Source organism: Narcine bancroftii, chromosome 2 (assembly GCF_036971445.1).
Source record: "Narcine bancroftii isolate sNarBan1 chromosome 2, sNarBan1.hap1, whole genome shotgun sequence".
Lineage (NCBI taxonomy): Eukaryota > Metazoa > Chordata > Chondrichthyes > Torpediniformes > Narcinidae > Narcine > Narcine bancroftii.
In genome coordinates, this window is record NC_091470.1 from 173,797,066 (window position 1) to 173,820,499 (window position 23,434).

The 23,434-nt window shown below is 44.9% G+C and overlaps 1 protein-coding gene across 7 annotated transcripts in view; it reads right to left on the minus strand.

Annotated features, from left to right (window-relative positions):
- The window catches only part of hspg2 (heparan sulfate proteoglycan 2), a 556,383-nt gene that overhangs the window by 136,514 nt on the left and 396,435 nt on the right, over positions 1–23,434 (minus strand). For all 7 annotated transcript variants that reach the window (XM_069919165.1, XM_069919159.1, XM_069919161.1 and 4 more), the window contains 5 exons: positions 15,430–15,565; positions 11,481–11,632; positions 10,697–10,826; positions 3,624–3,775; positions 2,241–2,367 (listed from right to left, as the gene is read on the minus strand). In XM_069919165.1, coding sequence (XP_069775266.1) covers positions 2,241–2,367; positions 3,624–3,775; positions 10,697–10,826; positions 11,481–11,632; positions 15,430–15,565 — 697 coding nt within the window. The remainder of the gene's footprint in view (positions 1–2,240; positions 2,368–3,623; positions 3,776–10,696; positions 10,827–11,480; positions 11,633–15,429; positions 15,566–23,434) is intronic.

Consider the following 23,434-nt stretch of genomic DNA (forward strand, 5'->3'; position numbering starts at 1 on the left):
CCTCGAACCATGGCCCCGGGTTCTGGACTCCCCCACCATTGGAAACATCCCTTCTGCATCCATTCTGTCCAGTCCTGCCAAAATTTTATATGTCTCTATGAGATCCCCTCTCAATCTTCTAAACTTCAGCGTGTACAATCCCAAATTGCGCAATCTTTTCTCATAAGTTATTCCTGCCATTCCAGGTATCAACCTGGTGAATCACCTTTGCACCCCCTCCATTGCAAGAACATGCTTCCTCAGATAAGGCGACCAAAACTGCACACAATACTCCAGGTGTGCTCTCACCAAGGCTCTGTAGAGTTGCAGTAAGGTATCCTTATTCCTATACTCAAACCCTCTTGATATAAAGGCCAACATACCATTTGCCTTTTTAACCGCCTGCTGTACCTGCATGCTCGCCTTCAGTGAATGGTGCACAAGAATCCCTAGGTCTCTCTGCACTTCCCCATCTCCCAATCTATTGCCATTCAAATAGTAATCTGCCCTCCGGTTTGTATTACCAAAGTGGATAATCTCACACTTATCCACATTGTCGTGCATTTGCCCAGTCCCCCAATTTATCCAAATTACACTGGAGCTTCCTGACCCCCTCTTCAGTGCACACAACCCCTCCAGTGGGCCTGTTTCGATACTGTACAACCCCTTGGCTGTCTGAGGTAGGGAGTTCCACAAGTTCACAACACTTTGAGTGAAGAAGTTTCTCCTCATCTCAGTCCCAAATCCTTATCCTGGGACTGTGACTAATGTCCTTTCTCAAAGTGCAAGAAGGTCTGGAATGGGATCAATCCTTCTGTTCCTACTCTCCATGAGTTGAGTTGTATTGAGTTGATGTAGCTCCATATCCAAATCTATCCACTAAAGTTCAGAAAGGTCCAGTTATTCCCTATCACCCATGCTCTCCTGAGGTAGAAAGTTCCAAATTTCTATACCTCTTGCTCTGGAAAGAAAGCTTTGGAACATCCTCCCTAAAGGACTCAGTTGTAATTTACAGTCAGATGAGATTCAACTTGAACTTAAAATTCCCCTCATCCTGTCCCAGAAGGAAGATGAACTTTATGAAATTGCTTAAACAGTTCACATACTAGCAATCTAAGAATTCTGGTAGAACTCAACAGATTAGATAGCGTCCGTGGGTAGGAATGATTGGCCAAAATTTCAGGTTGGAACCCTTATGGGTTACTATCTCCCTTAAAACCACAAGAAACACTCAGCTGGTAAGGCAGCCTTCGTGCAGAGTGAAACAGAGTTAAAGTGTCTGGTTAATGAGGCCTTATTGGAACCTGCTGGAAGTAAAAACAGAAAGCTGGAGAAATGCAGGTCAAGTAGTGTATTTTGTATAGCAAAGATAAATGTTTCGGGCTTGAGCCCTTCATCAAGTTGTCTGCAAATGGCAGGCACTCGAACAAAATAGTGGGGGAGGAGGGGCAGGGGGAGGAGCACGGTCCCACAGGCAGGAGCGAGTAGGTTGATAAGGGAAGGAGGGTACACCAGTGGGGATGGGACTGTGAATGGAGAGGGAAGGGGTGGACGGCTGGCAGAAAGAAGACAGAGAGATGGGGAACAGAGGGAGAATAGGCTAGCAGAACTGGAGAAGTCAATGTTAATGCCATCCGGTTGGAGAGGGGCCAGACAGAAATTAAGTGTTGTTCCTCCAGTTTACCGATGGCCTTGGTTTGACAGTGCACGAGGCCAGACATGTCAGCGTGGGAGTAGGGCACAGAATTGAAATGGTTGGCCACTGGGAGATCCCTGTCACTTTTGCAGACAGAGCGAAGGTGCTCAGCGAAGCGATCTCCCAGTCTGCATCTCTCCAATGCAGAGAAGGCCATGTCGAGTAGGTGACTCCTGCAGATTCTCAAGTGAAGTGTTGCTTCATTTTAAAGGATGCGGTTAATGAGCTCTCATCGGAACCATCCCTCTGCACCCACACCTGTTGCTCAGGATGTTGCCTTAACTGACTGCAGAAATCCAGCTGGGACTTGGCTACTGATGCTCCACTGAAATATAACCCTGTCACTCTGTGACACCAGCCCCTGAGACTGAGCCCAGCATTTCTTCCTCCCTTTTAAGGTGACTCTTAATTCTCTCAGCTGTAACAACTCACAAAATACTAGTTGATCTTCCCATAGCCCACAGCGGATGACAATATATTCCCTTTCCTCATCAATATCCTTCTGCCCGACCAATGAAGCTGGGCGACACACACGAAGATTAGAGAGTATGAAGGGTTTACATACAGGCTGAGCCGGTGACCGAGACGGAAAACTTGACCTCCCGCATTCCGAGCACGTTTTCAGCACGACAGATGTAATCGCCGATGTCAGCAGGCATCATGTGAATGATGCGTAACACGGGTCCCTGCACCTGCACAGCCAAGAGGAAAATCGAGATTGGGTCAGAGGCACGAACACATTCACAGCTGCAAGAGACGGGGTGGGGGGTGGGGGCGGCTGTGAAAGAGTGAGGGGCAGCGTTTGCTGGTATTCTGACAAAGAAATTAAGAGCCATGGGGCTCTTCCTTGCCACCCAGGGCCAAGGGGACTAGTGGTGCAGCAGTTAGAGCCACGGCCCTGTGGCTGTATGGGGCTCATGTTTCGATCCCCACCTCCGGCGTTGTCTGACTGAAATTTGCTGTGACCCTCTGGGTTTCTGCTCCATTATCCTCCCACATCCCAGTGGGTGAATGGCAAACGCAGCACAGGAGAGTGTTAGACAATGAACCACAGAGCTGGAGGGGAAAGGGATCAAGGGGGATTGCTGAGATGGGTGTTGCTCTCCACCTGCAGATTCAAAGGGTCTCCTGTAAATAGCAGAACAAGGCACAGATTATATATCACCGATTCTTTTTGGGAAATAGCTTCTTCCTGCAGATGATGAGATTAATGAACAATACCCTGTAACCGAGTAAATAATTGCAAAATATTTACATATTGTATATTTATTTTAAATTTCATCTTTCTGTATATATTCTGTATACATGCTCTGTATTTTGTGTATGTGTGTGTGTGTGTGTGTGTGTGTGTGAGCACCGTGGTTTGGAGAAACAGTGTTTCTTCTGGTTGTACCTGTACAGTCAGATGATAATAAACAACTTTGATAAAACCCCAGCTCCTATGGGGATTGGTAGATGTCGGATAAGCATATTTTCCGGTTGCTTGAGACTTACTCTTACAACGCCTTACTAAAACTTATCCACTTCCTCATGAACTGCTCATTTCTGCTCACCAGACAAGACACAGATTTGTTTTTCTGGTTGCTTGAATTTCAGACACCAGGGGTTTTACTGTATTTATGATCTCTTTTTCTTTTTTGGCAAATTAATTTATAAAACCATGGACCTGCTTGGCAGCAGCAAATAGGAATGTTGGTCCATTTATTTATTGTACTTATAAATTCTCATCTCAGATGTCGATGTTCCCCCTCCCAGTCTGATTGCTGCTAAGATTGAACCATGACTTGAGTACCACACTGGAAAGACGGAGGACAGCCGCACTCTCCAAGAGCCGCTGATCAGGTCTTGGAACTAATTCTACATTCTCCCTTGGAAACGTTCTTGGGAGTTGGCATCAATCTCGGGCCAGGCCTTTTTATCCCCACAAAGAGAATTCACCTTCACCTACCTGGTGATTGGCTGTTAGTGGGCCCGCTGCCCGGTACCATGTGATCCTGGGAGGTGGGTGACCTGTCACCTGGCAGTGTAACTCCAGCATGCCGCCCTCTGTCACCGTGTCGGGGGAGGAGTACACCTTCACTGTGGGTGCAGCTCTCATTGCTGTGGAACAGGAAGACCAGAGCAGATTTCAAATGAGTCACATGGTTGTGTCCAGCTGAATCCCGGACACATTTCTTCCAATTGGCCGCTGCCTGAAAGGAGCTTGCGTGCTCACAGCACGTCCACATGGGTTTCCTCTGAGGGCTCTGGTTTATTAATTTACATTTTTTTCACATTAAAAAACATTAGACATACAGCACGGTAACAGGCCCTTTTGGCCCATGAACCTGTGCCACCCAATCTCCCAAACAGACATGGGGAGAATTTACAAATTACAGACAGTGCTGGATTTGAATTCCGGTCACTGGTGCTGCAGCCGCATTGCACTAACTGCTGCGCTAACCTCACAGGTCGTTGAATATTTTAATTTAGAGATATAGGTGAGGCTTTGACAGCTCAGTGGTTAGAGCACTGGTCTTGTAAACTAGGGGTCGTGAGTTTGTTCCTCGCTGGAGCCTCATTTCTGTGAGGGGCTGGAAAAAGTAGCGACTCCCTGTCTTCCCTATGGTAGACCAAGTTAAGAATTTCATGTACGTTACATTTTAAACGCAGCATTATGTGACAATAATGGAATCTTGAACCGTTTTAACCTTCATCCCAAAGCCATATGAGATTAATTGGTGACATTTAAATTTAAGAGTTAGACATTCAACACTGTAGCAGGCTCTTTCGGCTCATGAGCCTACGTTGCCCAATTTACACCCAATTGACCTACAACCCCTGGTACATTTTGAACAGTGGGAGGAAACCGGAGCCCCACGCAGATGCTGGGAGAATAGACAAACTCCTGACAGTGTGGGGATCGAACCCCGGACCCGATCGCTGGCGCTGTAACAGCGTTGCACTAACCGCTATGCCAACCGTGCCACCCATGCCATGGATGCATTTGGACGTGGGCTCGTGGGCCAGAAGGCCTGCTGTCATCTTTAAATTAAAACATGCAAATGCAGGGTACAGATGAACGGTTAATTCCAGTGATGGGCTTCAAACAAACTATTTCTGATATAAAATAAAAACACAACACTGGAGGAACTCAGCTGGTCAAACAGTGTACTTTTTGTATCAGAGATAAAGATACAAAACCAACTTTCTGGGCTTGAGCCCTTCATTAAAAGTATCAAGGGATGCCCTATCCTGAAGAAGTTCTCCTGTAGTACATTTATCTTTGCTATATAAACGACACTGCGTTTCGCCAGCGTTATGTTTTTACTCCAACCCCAGTGTCTACGGACTTTCGTGTTTCACTCCTTCCTACTTCTTCTTCTGATACTTTTCTGAGAAGATTATGTAGATAAGAGACCTCATTATTGGTCTGTGCCAGGCAAGACATCCATTCATTGCAGAGAAATGCTCATGGATATGTCCATTATTTTCATGAGAGTTTGGAACCACCTGGATATTTCTTTGATCCATGTGTTCACTGCGAGAATGTCTCAGAATATCCTGTCCAATTTTAGAACATTGAACATTACAGCATAGTACAGGCCCTTCAGCCCACAATGTTGTGTCAACCTGTTGTAAACCTACTCCAGCACAGAAAACAGCCTCTTCGGCCCCTCTAGTCTGTGCTGACTATCATCTCCCTAGTCCCACTGATCTGCTCCCATTCCGTCACCCTCAGGACCTCTCCCATCCATGTATCTATCCAATTTATTCTTAAAACTCACGATCAAGCCCACATTCACCACATCAGATGGCAGCTCATTCCACACTTCCACCACTCTCTGAGTGAAGAACCTCCCACTAATATTCCCCCCTTCAGTTTAAAACTACCACCTCTCATATTTGTCTCCCCCAAACTAAGTGGAAAATGCCTATTCGTATCCACCCTGCCTATACCTCTCATAATCTTGTAAACCTCTATCAAATCTCCCCTCATTCTTCTACGCTCCAAGAAATAAAGTCCTAAACTGTTTAATCTTTCCCAACAACATCCCAGCAAATCTTCTCTGCCCTCTTTCAATCTTATTGGTATCCTTCCTGTAGTTAGGTGCCTAGAACTCCACACAATATTCCAAATTTGGCCAATGTCTTAAAGAATTTTAACATAACATCCCAACTCCTATATGCAATACTTTGATTTATAAAGGCTAAGATACCAAAAACTTTCTTTACAACCCTGCCCACATTTGACACCACCTTCAGGGAACAATGTATCTGTATTCCCAGATCTCTGTGCTCTTCTGTATTTCTCAGTGCTCTATCATTACCGTACATCTCCTACCTTGGTTTGCCCTTCCAAAATACATCACCTCACACGTCTGCATTAAACTCCATCTGCTATTTTTTGGCCCATTCTCCCAGTTGGTCCAGATCCCTCTGCAAGCTTTGAAAATCTTCCTCACTGTCCACAATGCCCCATATCTTTGTGTCAACAGCAAACTTGCTGATCCAATTCACCACATTATTATCCAGATAACTGATATATACAACAAACAACAATGGTCCCAACATGTATCCCTGAGGCACACCACTAGTTACAGGTCTCCAATCGGAGAAGCAATCATCCACTACCACCCTCTGTCTTCTCAAAACACAGTCTATTTTGAATCCAGTTTACAATCTTTCCATGGATACAGTGTCTGAACTAACCTCCCATGTGGGACCTTGTCAAAGGCTTTACTAAAGTCCGAACTAACCTCCCATGTGGGACCTTGTCAAAGGCTTTACTAAAGTCCATGTAGATAACATCCACAGCCCTTCCCTCATCTACCTTCTGGTAACCTCCTTGAAAAACTCTACAAGATTCGTTAAACACGACCTACCATGCATAAAGCCACGCTGACCTTAATCAGCTCATGACCATAAAAATACTTCGATATCCTGTCCCTCAGAACTCCTTCCAACAATTTACGCACTGCTGACGTCAGGCTCACCAGCTTTACCTGGTTTACCTGGTAAATTACCTGGTTTATTTTTCGAGCCATTTTTAAACAATGGGACAACATGAGCTACCCTCCAATCCTCTGGCACCTCATCTATGGCCAAGGACATTTTGTATACACACGAGTGTCCCTCAAGGTCTGAGGGAATATCATATCTGGCCCAGGTGATTTATCTACCTTCATTCGCTGTAAGGCAGGAGCACCTTCTCCTTAATCTCCATCTGTTCCATGAATCTTCTGTTTGTTTCCCTTCCTTCCTTATGCACTCTGACAGTTTGCTGAGTAAATACTCAGGCAAACAAAGCATTTAAGATCTCCCCTATTATGTGAGGCTCCACACATAGTTGGCCTCTCTGTCCTCTTGGAGACTAATTTTGTCCCTTACTATCCATTTACTCTTAACATACTTGTATAAACGCTTTGGGATTACTTTCACATTATCTGCCAGAGCAATCTCATGTTTTCCTTTTGCCTTTCTGATTTCCCTCTTGAATATTTCCTTGCATTTTCTGTACTCTTCAAGTACCTCGTTATCTCCTTGTTGCCTATACCTGCTGTACATCTCCTTCTTCTTCTTCTTAACCAGATTGCCAACATCCCTCAAAAACCAGGGTTCCCTATGCCTGGTAACTTTGCCTTTAATCCTAACAGGAACATGCAAACACTGCACTTACAAGATTTCTCCTTTGAAGGTCCTCCACTTACTTAACACACCCAGGCTATAAAATAACTTATCCCAATCCACTCTTCTGAGATCCTTTCTCATTTCCTCAAAATTTGCCTTCCTCTAAGTTAGAATTTCAACATGAGGACCAGATGCATCCTTTTCCATAAATAAGTTAATGACATTTTGATCACTGGAACCAAAATGTTTGTCTATACATACTTCTGCTTCCTGACCTGTCTAGTTCCCCAATAGGAGATCACGTATTGCATCCAGTCCTGAACACATTTGACCAACTCCAAGCCATCCAGTCCTTTCACAGTATGGGAGTCCCAGTCAATATTTGGGAAGTTAAAATCTCCTACTATCACAACTTCGACTTCTTATATTGATCTGCCATCTCTCTACAGATTTGCTCCTCCATTTCTCTCTGAACTATTGGGTGGTCTATAATATAACCCTATTAGTGTGGTCAAAACTTTTCCGTTCCTCAACTCCACCCATATGCCCTTTGTAGACAAGTCCTCTTGGATGTCCTGACTTCGCACAGCTGTGATATTTTCCTGACTCACAATTCCACTCCTCCCTCTTTCATCCCTCCCCCTCTATCACTTCTGCAGGAACTTAACCCTGGAACATTAAGGTGCCAGTCCTGCCCCTCCTGCAACCAAGTCTTACTAATAGCAATAATATCATAATCCCACATGTCAATCCATGCCTTAGCTCGTCAGCCTTTCCAGTAACACTCGCATTAAAATAAACTCACCTGAGAAAATTTGATTTCTGCCTGTACATGCAGTCCTCACATGACCTTTACCCTCCCCCCCCCCCCCCCCCCCCCACTAACTGCTCTAACATTCTGGTTCCCCTTCCCCGCAAATCTAGTTTAACCCCACTCGGACCAGACGAACAAACCTACCCACAAGGATATTCATCCCCTTACAGGTCAGAAGAAATCTGTCCTGTATGTACAGATGCCACCTTTCCTGAAACAGAGCCCAGTGATCAAGAAACTCTCTACAATAATCTAATCCTTCCCAACCTCACACCCATAGTAAAAATGGCGGTGCTGACGGAGGCACTGTAACAGCAGCGCTGCCGCGGACACATACAGGCTTTAAACGACCTGTTAAAGGAGCTGATGGTATTTTTACTTAAAATCCTGCAACCACACAGGCGCCTGTTGTGGTAGTGGCATCGAGCAATGCAGATTCTGTCGATGCAACGGGACACCAGAGAAGGGGAGAAACACCACCACACCACCCCCCCCCCAACCTGTTATAAAGAGAAGCATAGGAGCTGACCCTACAGAACAGTGACCACAGCAGCGGACCAGCGAGGAGCTCAGCAGCTGGGGGAACCACACGGCCATGGGCTGTTGGCGACTTACAGACAAACGACCCACGCAGGCTGTGGGCTGGTAGAGACTGGCTCGTGGGAACCAGGTATTGGAACCAGTATTTGAGAAAGTGCTGAAGGAAAGTAAGGCTCCAAAGGGCCTCAGGCTTCTTGATCGTATCAGGGGTTTGGATCTGGTGCTCAGGTTGGCTGATGGATCAAACAGGATTTGGACTCTCAGTGGCTCTGAGGGAACTCTCTTTTGCTTCTCTTTCTCTGACAGGGGCACCGGGCGACATTGTCTACTTTAGGAAACTATGTGTAATGTTACATTTTCTGTTTTATTACATGATAATAAAAGAATCTTGAATCTCTAACACTATTTTTCATGTCTATGTGCCTATCTCAGAATGTTCCTATTGTTCCGCTTCGACTACCATTCCCAGTAACACATTCCAGGCACCCACCACTCCCTGGGTTAAAAAGCTTATCCCTGACATCACCCCAAAACTTTTCTTCACTTAAATTTAATTAAATTGTTTCCCTGCTACTTTTGGGATTGTCTTGTTTATCTTCATTGGCTGTTGATTAATTGGTCATTGACCAAATGCCCCAACAGCCTTTCCCATACATCAGTTTTTTTTTAAGCAATGAAGCAATCCCTAATTTCTTGAATATCCTCCTATATACACATTTAATTTAGCATCCTGGCCGGCTGCATAACAGCGTGGTACGGTTGCTGCAGAGAAATGGATTGGAGGTCAATCCACAGGACCATGAGAGTGGCAAAGAGGATCACTGGAGTCTCCCTCTCCCCCATTGATGTGATCTACTGGGCTCGTTGTCTGAAGAGGGCATGCAAAATCATTGAGGACCCCTTCCACCCTGCATACAGCCCCTGTCGGGGAAGAGATCCAGGAGGATAAGAGGCAGAACCACCAGGCTGAGGAACAGTTTCTTCCCGCGGGCAGTGAGAACACTGAACGACCAAAGGAACTGCTCACACTGACCATCCGAGACTCTCATATTTACAAACAATATTTATTTATTTTTATAGATATAATACTTGTTCTGCATATTTATTATTTGTCTGTACGTGTGTTTTGTCAGGTTGCTTGTCTGCGTGTTTTTGCACCGAGGACCAGAGAATACTGTTTTGTCGGGTTGTACTTGTACAATCAGATGACAATAAACTTGACTTAATATCAGTAAATCTCTTCTCGACTCCCTCTAAGGTCAGGACAACATTCCCCAGCTTCAGTTCCAACATGAGAGGGACTTTTGATATCGTCTCTATTCACCTCACTGATTCTAATTGTCATTTCCTTCAGTACTGTAATGCCAAGCTAAACCATCACAAGGATCGAGGAATGGCAACCCAGACCCTCATACACTGGCCTCACGGTTGAGATGATGTCGTGTGTGCAATAAAGCCCATTGTGACGGCCTCCCAATAGAAGGTGAGAAATGAGAATCGCGATGGGATGCAGGTATCTAGAATAAGATGGTGCAGGTTCGGGAGAACAGCAGGCCTGAGGAGAAGCTGTTCATTAGAGGCTGACTGGAATCTGAGGGGTGATGGAGGCAGGTGGTCTCAGAACATCTGAATGAGTGCTTGCATTGCCAAGGCATAGAGGATTATAGCACAGAAACAGGTCTTTAGCTCATCTAGTCTGTGCTGAATTATTGTGCATCTGGATCATAGCCCTTCCATACCCCTCCCATTTATGTACGCGTCAAAATTTTTCATAAATGTCGACATTTAGCATTTCTGCAGGCATCTCGTTCCACACTCTCAGCACTCTTTATGTGAAGAAGTTCCTCTTGAACATTTTCCTTAACCTACCCCCCTCTAGTTCTTCTCTCACTAACCTGTCAGGGAAAAGCCTCCTGGCAATTACTCTATCTGCACCTCTCATAATGTTGATGTTAAATAAGTGCAGGTGGGTTCGATAGTTAGCATGGGGAAGGTGGGCTGAAGAACCTCTTCCTGTGCTGAATGACTCTGTGGATGAGAATGGCTGGGATACATACATGAACTGACGGTGGTGACTGAAACAGTCACCGCCACATCCTGCATTCCGAGATTGTTCTCAGCGTGACAGATGTAATCTCCAGCATCGGCTTGACTTGCCTGTCGGATGCGCAGCACCGGGCCTTGGACCTGCAAAATCAGAAGGTCAGAACTCGTTCCCCAACGTCTCCGCTGAATGAAACGGCCCAACTCTGCGAAAATATTCGCATCCTTCCCATTCCACCAGAAGCAGGGTCATGAAGAGGGGCATCTCACAATCTCACAGCATCGCAGTGAGGTGCTGGTGGGACTCAGCCGGTGAGTCAGCATCTCTAGGGAGAAATGGCCAGTCAGCATTTCAGGGCCCGACCCATTATCAAGACGAGAATGGAAAGGGAAGGTATCAACTGTATTGAGGGGTGGAAGAAGCTGGTGGGGCTGAAAAGTGACAGCCTCCCCTACCCCCTTTCCACTGACTGACTTTCTCTCTCCACAAGCACTGCCTGACTGCTGAGTCCCTCCAGCTTCTTGCTGCTTGCTCGAGATTCCAACAGCTGCGATTTTTGATTCTGTTTGACAGCCATCCCTGTAGGGTTGGGCTGTATCCCAGTTCCACTGCAGGAAACACGCATCCAATTCAAGCGCTGAATGCTCCTGCAGGGAGCAGTGAAATAAATCAGAAGACCATCCACATTGATGGCAAATAAAACTTTGGGGAGACTCTCCTGCACTGGTTTGCATCCAAAAGCTTCAGATTCCCCATTAATTGCCACCAGTTCAGAAATGGCAATCACACTTACATACCTGGTGATTGGTGGTCAGGTAACCATGTGACTTGCGCCAGGTGATGTCAGGTTGAGGGTCTCCTGTGGCCTGGCAGTACAACTCCAGCATTGCCCCCTCTGTTACTGTGGCGGGGGAGGGATGAATTCTAACCATAGGCACAGACCCCTGAGCTGTGAGCAGAGGGAAAGCAAACAATGAGAACCTGGAATAAGGGAAAATGCCCCTAGATCTTCCCTATTGGCTCTTGAAAAAATATTTATTTTTTGGATTTGCACAGTTAGTTGACATTTCATTCTTTGTTTACATTTCTCCATTTTGTATGCTTGAATACAAGAAGGGCAGCACGGTGGGCATAGTGGTTAATGCAATGCCTTTACAGCGCTAGCGATCGGGACCAGGGTTCAAACACTGTGCTGCCTGTAAGGAGTTTGTACGCTCTCCCCATGTCTGCCTTGGTTTTCCCTGGGGCCTCTGATTTACTCCCACCGTTCAAAACGTACTGGGGGTTGTAAATTGGGGGGCACGGACTCATAGGCCGAAATGGCCTGTTACTGTACTGCATGTCCAAATTTTAAAAATTTAAATTTAAAAAATTTACAGTTTCTTTTTGCACCACCAATGAGTAGAAATTCTATCTGGCCCAAAGGAAAAAAGGAATCTCAGAGTTGTATGTGATGTCATGTACGTACTCTGACAATAAATCTGAACTGTTTTTCACATGTGCCCATTAACTCCTCTAGAATTCTCCCAGTCATTTAGTATTAAGCCCTTCTGTATAGCTTCAGCCTAAACAAAGGGGCCATACAATAACCAATCACTCTGTTCACACTTGTTTGGGATGGGGGGGGAGGGGGTAAAAACTACAGCATCACACAGCGCAAGATAAGAACGTACAAACGCCACGCAGGCAGCACTCGAGGCCAGGAGTGAACCTGTCTGACTGGAGGTGTGAGGCAGCGAGTCTGAGGACAACTGGCATGTTGTCAGAAACTTTCTCAAACTTCTACAGATGCTCGGTGGAAAGTATTCTAACTGGTTGCAGCACAGGCTGGTTTGGCAACACAAGAACTCAGGAATGCAGAAAGTTGCAGTAAGTAACAAGCATAGCCAGGTCTAAGAAGTAAATTTAACAGTAGTCGACACTGTGAGAATGAGTCGATGCAGCCAGGTCCATCACAGGCTTCGATGTCCCATCCACTGCAGACATCCATGTGTGGCACTGTCTCAAGAAGGCAGGCAACATCATAAAGGACCCACATCACCCTGGTCACAACCTTATCTCACTTCTCTCTTTGGGCAGAAAGTGCAGAAGCCTACAGAACAGCGCCTCCAGGTTCATGAATAGTACCTTTCCAAAAGCATCAGCCTCTTGAACGTTCCCTTGCTCCGACACCACAAAAGGACTGTCTGCACTATTGCAACTCACTGCGAAATATTTATGAACTATCTTATGTATTTATTGTCTTTCTTATTGTATGGTAAAAACCCTGGTATCCAGAATTCAAGTAACCAACAGCCTCAAGCAACCAGCAAAAAAAAAAAGGAAAATAAATATAAAAAAAGAATTTAAAAAATAAAGAAGTTTAAATTTGACAAAAGTAAATGTTCTCTGAAGTAACACATAAACCTTTGGTGAAGATGGGAGCCAATATTCAGCCAGCGGATGAGGGCCTTGGTCGTGCTTTGCTCCTAGCAGCTGTTTGGATAAAGTTGGGTTTGAATAAAATGGCGTCGCCCAGGATGAAGAGCTGGTTGATGCTGGTTGCTGTGGGAGTGACTCCCTTAAAGTGTTTCCTTTTCCCTGTTTAGTAAGACTCACCCCAGTCAGAGGCTTTATCTGTAAACTTGTGGGGGGGTGGGGGGGTTTAATTATCTATAATGTTATTGTTCATCTTCCGGGTGGTTCCATGGACGGGGAGGAACCTGCAGATGCAGTGACATGAAATGTTTTCGAAGAATGTGACTGAAAATAAAGTAAAATGCTTTATATATTCATGCAAATGAAGTTGTTCAGAGTAAGTGCAGTCTAGTATTTTTGTCTTTTTAACTGTTTATTCTTAATGCACATGTATTAGATGGGCATTGTAAGAGCAAGTGTCAAACATCTGGAAAATACACTTTTCCGGCATCTACCAATCCTCATAGGTGGTGGATACCAGCGGTTTTACTGCAGTTTTATTTATGCTGAACCAAGCCATGAAAGACCCCAACAATGAAGACGCTGTTTACATCCGGTACCGCACGGATGGCAGTCTCTTCAATCTGAGGCGCCTGCAAGCTCACACCAAGACACAAGAGAAACTTGTCCGTGAACTACTCTTTGCAGACGATGCCGCTTTAGTTGCCCATTCAGAGCCAGCTCTTCAGCGCTTGACGTCCTGCTTTGCGGAAACTGCCAAAATGTTTGGCCTGGAAGTCAGCCTGAAGAAAACTGAGGTCCTCCATCAGCCAGCTCCCCACCATGACTACCAGCCCCCCCACATCTCCATCGGGCACACAAAACTCAAAACGGTCAACCAGTTTACCTATCTCGGCTGCACCATTTCATCAGATGCAAGGATCGACAATGAGATAGACAACAGACTCGCCAAGGCAAATAGCGCCTTTGGAAGACTACACAAAAGAGTCTGGAAAAACAACCAACTGAAAAACCTCACAAAGATAAGCGTATACAGAGCCGTTGTCATACCCACACTCCTGTTCGGCTCCGAATCATGGGTCCTCTACCGGCACCACCTACGGCTCCTAGAACGCTTCCACCAGCGTTGTCTCCGCTCCATCCTCAACATCCATTGGAGCGCTTACACCCCTAACGTCGAAGTACTCGAGATGGCAGAGGTCGACAGCATCGAGTCCACGCTGCTGAAGATCCAGCTGCGCTGGATGGGTCACGTCTCCAGAATGGAGGACCATCGCCTTCCCAAGATCGTGTGATATGGCGAGTTCTCCACTGGCCACCGTGACAGAGGTGCACCAAAGAAAAGGTACAAGGACTGCCTAAAGAAATCTCGTGGTGCCTGCCACATTGACCACCGCCAGTGGGCTGATAACGCCTCAAACCGTGCATCTTGTCGCCTCACAGTTTGGCGGGCAGCAACCTCCTTTGAAGAAGACCGCAGAGCCCACCTCACTGACAAAAGGCAAAGGAGGAAAAACCCAACACCCAACCCCAACCAACCAATTTTCCCTTGCAACCGCTGCAATCGTGTCTGCCTGTCCCGCATCGGACTTGTCAGCCACAAACGAGCCTGCAGCTGACGTGGACTTTTTACCCCCTCCATAAATCTTCGTCCGCGAAGCCAAGCCAAAGAAGATTTATGAGGTACCCCTTTCGCTGAAGCAAGTAAGAATTTTGGTGCATACGACCGTTGTACAACATGTATGTCCATAAACTCATAATCTCACAAGCAGGGCTGGAGGGCTTGAGCTACAAGGAGAGGCTGGATAGTCGGTGACCTTTTTTTCCTGGAATGAAGGAAGCTGAGGGGGATCATAAAGGTTTATAAAATTAGGAGGGACATGGGTGAGGCAAAAAATTGTTTACCCAGGATAAAGGGGAATCTAAAACACAGTGTGAGGTCAAAGATTTAAAAGGGATCTCAGGGGTAACTTTTCCACCCAGGGGGCTGTAGGTGTGTGGACGGAGCTGCCGGAGGAAGCTGTAAGGAGAGGGGGCATTCCTATGTTTAAAAAGAGATTTAGTCAAGTACAGGATGGACGTGCTTGGCCAAAGGGACTGTTCCCCTGTGCTGTAACATTCTGACTCCATGACACCATTTCCCTCGGAACCTGATGGACATCAATGCCCATTCTTCGATAGGAAATGGTTTTTTTCTTATTTTAAGTGCAGGCTTTGAATTGGGCATCCCGGAGAAACCTATAATGATCACTGTTCATTGGAAGAGCAACGGTTAGCGGACTTTTGCCAGCCATGGGCGCTGGAGAACTTTGGAAAACAGAAACCTACAGGCAAAGACGACGACTTCGATGCGACCTTCAGAGGAGCCGACCGCATTGGTTCCCACACATAAGTAGACGCCAGCTTGAGCAGTAGTGATCGAAGGGATGAGGAGAGTTCCAATGTCGGTCCGCTCAATCTTGGCCTGCAAAAACGAACAGCACTTTGCATCACGTGGCAACACACCGATGGAACATATAGTGTGATTAAATGCAATGACAAGGACACATTTCCTGTTGAGAACCTTACTTTTGTGCTTTGTTTGTCCGCTCCTTTCATTATGAAAACCCCACCCACAGATGCATAGCAACAGGGCCTCGAATGTCGGGAGGCTGCAATGATATCTCACCAAGTGTCAAGAACACAAATGCTGGAGGAACTCAGCTAGCCTCGCAGCGTCCATAGGAGGGAAAGATATATTACTGATGCTTCAGGTCTGAGTTCTCTTCACTCCTTCTTCCCAGCCCTTTTACTTCAGGCACCTGCCCACTTTTCACTCCCACCTTGATGAAGGGATCAGGCCCAAACGTCAGCAATACTTTACTTCCTATGGAGGTTGGAAAACCTGCTGCGTTCCTTCAGCATCTGTGTTTTTACCTCAGTTACAGTGTCTGTAGAATTTCAGGTTTCACCCCTCTCTCTCACCAAGTATCTACTAGCCATCCAGATACTGGTTTGTAGATGTATCATGAAACCAAATGCAAACTGAAAACTGGAGAGTGAATAACTGTTTCCACATCATTTGCCTCTGGCCCTGAAATCTACATCAGCTGAAGATGACACACGGCCTGGACACCCTGAATATCACTGGTGATCTCTGATTTTCAGCCACAGTGGAACCAAGCACATTCCTGCAAGGGAGACCTCAGTCATGCCTCTCACATCATCACATCGCCTGACTAGCTGATGCCACCAACAGAGAACAGCTTCATCGCGACGACAGTCCATCTTCCCATGTCCCTGATCAGTCTCTGGGACATGAAGGTGAAGTTGACACTGTAACTTCCGGCATGTTTTTTCACTGCTTCTTCCAACTAACAACGTCCTATTAATGACGAACTCTGCTCCTAACTCAGGGGCAGGTAGAACACACAGCCTCTTGGTATAGCTTACAGATCACACACCAATAAAACAGGCGGAATGAAATGGACTTGCTGGACCGAAGGGGCCACTTCCATCAAGGATGACCAAGAACCTTGGGATTGCAGGGGTTATGTACCGCATCCATGACGATAACAGGTAGACTTTGGCGGTGGTGACTTGAGGAGCATCTGGACCTTCGCAGGTCACCACAGAGTTTTTCAATGAAACGTTACCCTGCTGAATAATGGTAAGAACTTGTTGAGGCAGACTTCACAACACATTGCACTTGATCTCAGTCTCTGTTTGGACCATTGTTCACCCTGATCATAACAAACTCCCCCACCCCACTACCCATTAAATCCCTTGCACTGTTGGCGCTATACAAATGCAGATGTTGGACAGATGTTTATACAGTCATACAGTGTGGACACAGTCCTTTCAGCCTTACTTGCCCATGCCCATCCATACTAGACCCACCTGCCTGCTTTTGGTCCCGTCCTTCCAAATCCATCCTATCCACATATCCGTCCAATTGTACCTGCCTCAACTGCTGCCTCTGGCAGCCCATTCTATACACCCTCTATATAAAAAAAATGATATCCATAAGGTTCCTGTTATATCTCTCCCCTTCACCTCAAACTTACTGTGCCCTCTGGTTACTGATTTCCCCAATTCTGGGAAAAAATAATTTACCTGCTCTATTCCCTCGCGATTTCGTACACCTCTGTGAGATCACCCCTCAATGTCCTGTGCTCCAAGGAATAAAGCCCTTGCTTGCTCAACCTCTCCCTCAGCCCCCTGAGTCCTGGCAACATCTTCGTGAATCTTCTCTGCACCCTGGACAACATCCTTCCTATGGCACGGTGACCAGAACTGAACATGATACTCCAAATGGGACCTCACCAACATCTTCGACAAAAGTGTTGGGGCTTTGACCAGCTCCTTCTCTGGGACCCCAGCTAATGTCAGCAAAACCTATTTTTTTTAAATTGAAGACTGGGTGGAATTTGATGGAATTCACTCTCATGCCACCACCTGCGCCTTCCCATTTTACCACTGTTTGAAGCAGCACGGAACTCCAAGCAAGGTTTGTCAACAGGAAAAGCTTGGATTCAGTAACAGTTTAGAGAAGTAAAAGCATCAGTTAGCACTCATATTTGTTAATGAATTATTTAACATTAGTAACGTTCAACTGCACTGTATCACCGGTAGGGGGCACATGTGTCCTGTCCTGCACGGAGATGCTCAGCTGTTGGAAGTTGATCGAGATCCAATCTGTTTAGAACCTGATTCTTTCAAGTGAGGAGTTAAAATATTCTCTTCCTTTATTTTTAGAGATTTATTTTTACTGCAGCTTTGTTCCATGGTTTTAAACAGGAAGAAAGGAGATTTCCAGAGAAAAAGTTATATTGCACAATACTTGACCTTAGGATAGCTCATCCACGACATTGTTAATTAATCCATAAAGATAGAGGAACCATGGCCAATCATTTGAGAATCAGCGGGGACATTGGGAAGATGCCATTTAAACTGGGGTAGCAGGGTGGAGCCTCTGCCCCATAGCTCCAGTGACCCAGGTTCAATCCTGATCTCCGGCGCTATTCACGCAGAGTTTGCACGACCCATCTATGTCTTTCCACATCCCAAAAAGGTGCTCACTGGTCTGTGCAAATGGTCCCTGGTGAGAGAATCTGGAGGCAGTTGATGGGAACGTGGGGAAAATAGGAAAATGGGACTAATGTCAGATTAATACTATGAGTGGTTGCCAATTAGCGTGGATTCAATGGGCAGAAGGGCCAGTTTCCATATCGTATCCTTCCACGACTGACAGAAATCTGACCTTTGTGCACCATTGGAGCTTCCACCCATTCTCATGCATCAAACTTCACCGGCACATCCCTTTATTCCCTCCAGCTGGGACAGTTGGTGCTGAAGGTGCCAATGAGTTTCATGGCCAAGGCCTGGTCAGGGACCATGGGTGTGTTTGGATTTCCCATGCAGTGATTGATAATGAACCCAGAAGAGGTACTGATTTACTGTAAAGTCGCTTAAGAAGTCACGCGTGGAGAAGACACCATCACCAAATGAGCTCTGAAGCCTTTAAGTGCCTTCAGGTTCTGGTAAGACTTTCCAGTGAAAATGTTATGAGATTAAAGAGTTAAAGGGAAGACAAGCACTCACCTGCTGGTTGGAAAAAGACACAGTGATTTAAGCGTAAGACACAGTCCTGTGTAAAATTCTATTGAAAATCATTTGACACAAAGACACATGGCATGTTATTTATCACCTGGGCACTCAGGTGGAACACGAGGTATTTTGTTAACAACCTTACACTGTAACTTTGATTCAGAAAAATTGGCAGGAGGACGGGGTGGGGGGGTTAGGGGCACATCATTGTTCCTGAACATGGACAGACAGGTAAAGTATTAACTCATCAACAAAGGTATCCAAGTAGGAAACAACTGACGAAGGTAATAAAGCATGGAGCCAATAGGTCTGTTATTCCAGGACGTCATCACACCACCAAGACCCATTCTCAAACTCACAACCAGCTTGAACCTCACAAGTGTTAGGGTGATTACAGGGCAAAACAAGTTGCTTTCAGGCCATTCCACTTGTTCCCACAAATAATTAATAAATATCAACTAAAATCAGGGTCATTAAGTTTGATTTATCATATTTTTACACTATGAAAAGAACCCCCCCCCCCTTCAAATCTTGGCAGGGTGCTTGCAATTCAACCTGCTAATAAGTCTCCCTCCACCAACTTGATAGTCTTAATTCTCAGCAAAACTTCACCGACCATTTTGACCAAGAGGAGCTGGGAACCCAAGGTCTGAGAAGGCAAGATTTTGTTGGCAGTTGGACTCCATCTCTTCTGTGCAGATTGTGAGATACGTTTGTGTGTGGACCACATGAAAAGTGTTCCAGATAGCAGATACATGGGATCTCGTGTTCAAATGGGCAAAGAAATGACCTCTAAAATTGTGAAAGATTTCTCTCTGGTAAAGAACGCTGAGATACACAAGGAAGGGGACTTGAACAGTGAGCCTGGGTCATGGGGGTGAGGTGGCTGAAGTAACCCAGTTCCTATTGAGGTGGAGATCATTCAGAATTGCATAACAAAATGCAGAAGATGCAGTGCAGACACAATGCAGCACACCAAAACAGTGGCAACCTGCAGCTATCCCAGTGGAATGGAACCACCACCGCAGAAAATCACCAAGGAGCAGGTGTGAAATAGGAACCGCACCCCTTCTGGTGGGTTTAACGGTCGCAATTTCAAAATGAAAGATTAATAATCAAATCATCAAAATAACGGCTCACTGACTGCTCCAGAGACTGCTGGCATGGTCGCACTCTGCTCCATCAACTGGACAGCCCAGAGATTTCAGGGCAGGTCAGCAAAAGGCACACGGCCTGGAAAAGAAGCTCAGAGGTTTGATGGATTGCATCACCAACCCTAAGCCAAAACTTGCTTGTGAAGCCTCTCTGTGGGAGAAGGTAAAAGGTAAAGATTCCATTATGGTCATGTAACACTACATTTAGAATGTAAGACAGACAGACAGTCACCACTTTGTCCAGCGCCCCTCACAGAAACCTACAGCACCTGTGGTCATAGATGGTCTCCCCTCCAAGTACTGACCAGGCCTGAGCCTGCTTAGCTTCTGAGATCTGACAATCTCAGGCATATTCAGGCTATTAGACCATAGATGAGCCGTGTTGTGGACAGTGGTCACCAGAAGTTCACGTCTTACACATCAAACACTTCAATCCAAAGTGAAAAGTAATTGTGTTCAGAGGCGTGAAATGACTGCAATGATGCTTGGAGTTTAATGTTTTCAGCTCGGAAGAGAATTGACACTGGTCACTGATCACAGTACTTTAAAGTTTAACATTTTAAATTTAGACATCCAACACCTAATAGGCCATTTCAGCCTACGAGCCCGAGTGGCCTAATTACTCCCAAAGGACCTACAACCCCAGTACACTTTGAACGGTGGGAGGAAACCGGAATACCGGGGGAAAACTCATGCAGACACGGGCGGAACATATAAACTCCTTTCAGCCCTGGATTTGAACCCTGGTCCTGATTGCTTTTTTAACAGCGCTGGACTAACCGCTACACTGACTGTGATGCTTTTTTTGAATTTAAAAAAAATTTGCTGGACATTCTGGGACTGAAATCTGGTCTTCCCCAAATGGAAGCATCAAGGAATCAGAGCTGGCTCATCCTTGTATGATCACAGCATTAGGTACAAAGTATCCACTGAAATACTAAAGTAGACATATTCCACTGAGAAGTCGCATCCAACATGAGAGATGACATTCTCGAGGAAGTAGATGATGATCTCCCCATCATTGCATGGGATTAGCCAGAGCTACACAGATAGACCTGATTCTGAGGATGAGGTGGAATTTCTTTACCCAGAGGGTGGTGAATCTGTGGAATTCATTGCCACAGAGAGCAGTAGAGGCAGGTTCAATGAATATATTTAAGAGGGATTTAGATATATTTCTTCAGTATAAGGGAATTAGGGATTACGGAGAGAAGGCGGGGACGGGCTACTGAACTCTAAGATCAGCCATGGTCTCGTTGAATGGCGGAGCAGGCTCGAAGGGCCGAATACCTACTCCTGCTCCTATCTTCTATGTTTCTATGATATGAATCTACGTTCAGTGGAGGAACAAATGCACGGTGTGAACATGAAGCTATTGTATTGTAGCTGTCAGCCACGGCTGTGTGAAATGAGAAGGAATGAAGTTTTAAAATTAATTTTTTAAAAATTTTAGTAGTACAGCACGGTAACAGGCCCTTCCGACTCACGAGCCCATGCTGCCCAATTACAAACCTGATACTTTTTTGAACAGTGGCAGGAAACCGGAGCACCCGGGGAAAACCCACGCAGACATGGGGAGCACGTACAAATTCCTCACATTTGAATCCTGGTCACTGTGCTGTAACAGCATTGCACTAACCCCTACACCATCCCTTGGACCAATGGTTATGGAAGAACTTCATGAAGAACATTCGAGTATGGAGGCAGTGGGTTTGTCTTCGAGCGAGGCAAAGACAAAGATGTGGAAGCCTAGGCCCCAGTTGTCACATCTGGATGCTAAAACACACCTCCAAAAGCTGTGGACCTGGCCAACAATGCCATTCCAATTGGTCCAATTGGCTACAAAAAATTGGAGATATAGAAAAATTAATCCTACAGAGAAAGATTTTTCTTTTTATTCTTCAAGGCATGACTCGTTTTCTAGAATTGATTTATTTTTGGTATCAGCACATCTTCAGGGTAGGGTACTGCAAGCTGAATATAAAAGTAGAGTTATATCAGATCATTCATTATTAATTTTCTCTTGTTAAAGTTCGGAGATAATATGTTCGACGTATAGATGGAGGTTTAATGCAATGTTATTGAAAAAAAACAGAGTTTGTTACCTTTGTAATAGAGCATATTTATTTATTTTTGATCAAAAATGTTAATTCTCTAAAGAGTCATTTTGTAGTATGGGATGCTTTAAAACAGTAGTTCCCAACCTTTTTCTTCCAACTCACATCCCACTTTAAGTATTCCCCATGCCATAGGTGCTTTGTGATTAATAGGGATTGCTTAAGGTGGGATGTGGGTGGAAAGAAATAAATTTGAAAACTACTGTTTTAATCGTGCCTAATTGACTTGTTATGTGCATGGTTTCATAACTCCAAAGGAAATGGGCCAATGACAATTTTTCTCAAGCAAAATATTTTGGTAGCAATTGGGTCTAGAGCAGTGGCTCTCAACCTACCCTTCCCACCCACATACCACCTTAAACAATCCCTTACTAATCACCGAGCACCAATGACATAGAGAATACTTAAAGTGGTATGTGAGTTGGAAGAAAAAGGTTGGGAACCACTGCTTTAAAAGCTTATTTGAGGGGACAGATCATTAGCTATTCTATGAAAGTTAAGAAACAATATATGGCAGAAAGTTTACAGTTGGAAAATCAGATTGCTGAATTAGAGAAGGACTTTCAGAAAGGTTTAACAGAAGATAAAAAAGCCCAACTTTATCGAAGTTAAAGTTACGCTATAATACTTTACAACCTTACCAGTTTGAGCACTAAATTAATAGATCTAAAAAACATTATTATGAGTTGGGGGAAAGGGTTCACAAGGTACCTGCCTGGCAATTGAAAACTGAACAGGCTTTTAATGCTGTTAAGAAGAATTTAATAATTACCTATAAGCCTCAGGAAATTAATGACCAGTTTTATTCATTTTATCAAAAATTATATACTTCTGAGGGGAAACAGGATAATGGTTCTATTGATTCTTACTTATATAAATTAACATTACTGGTACGAGATGAGAAAGATATTCAGGAGTTGGAATCCATTTACTGATTTTGAAATCAAGGAAGCTATTCAGGAAATGCCTCCTGGTAAGTCCCCAGGAGATGATGGGTTTCCTGTGGAATTCTATAAACTTTTTTATGATGAATTTTCTAATATATTTGGGGAAGTGTTAAATCAAGTTACTGAAGATTAGAAGTTACTGGAAACACGTTCGAGTGCTTTAATAACTGTTATCCCAAAGAAAGACAGAGATCCTTTACAGGTATCTTCATATCGACCTATTTCTTTATTGAATGTAGACTATAAAATTATGGCAAAAGTATTAGCTAACAGATTTGCTAAATATTTACCTAAAGTAGTACATATTGATCAAACAGGTTTTATTAAGAATAGAAATGCCTCAGATAATATTGCTTACTTTGATCAATGCTTATTGACGGCAACCTAATCATCCTATGGTAGTTGCATTAGATGCTGAAAAAGGTTTTGATAGGGTTGAATGGGACTTTTTATTTAATGTATTAGAGAAATTTAAATTTGACCCTTTCTTTATTGGTTGGGTTAACGCCTTATATATGAATCCGAT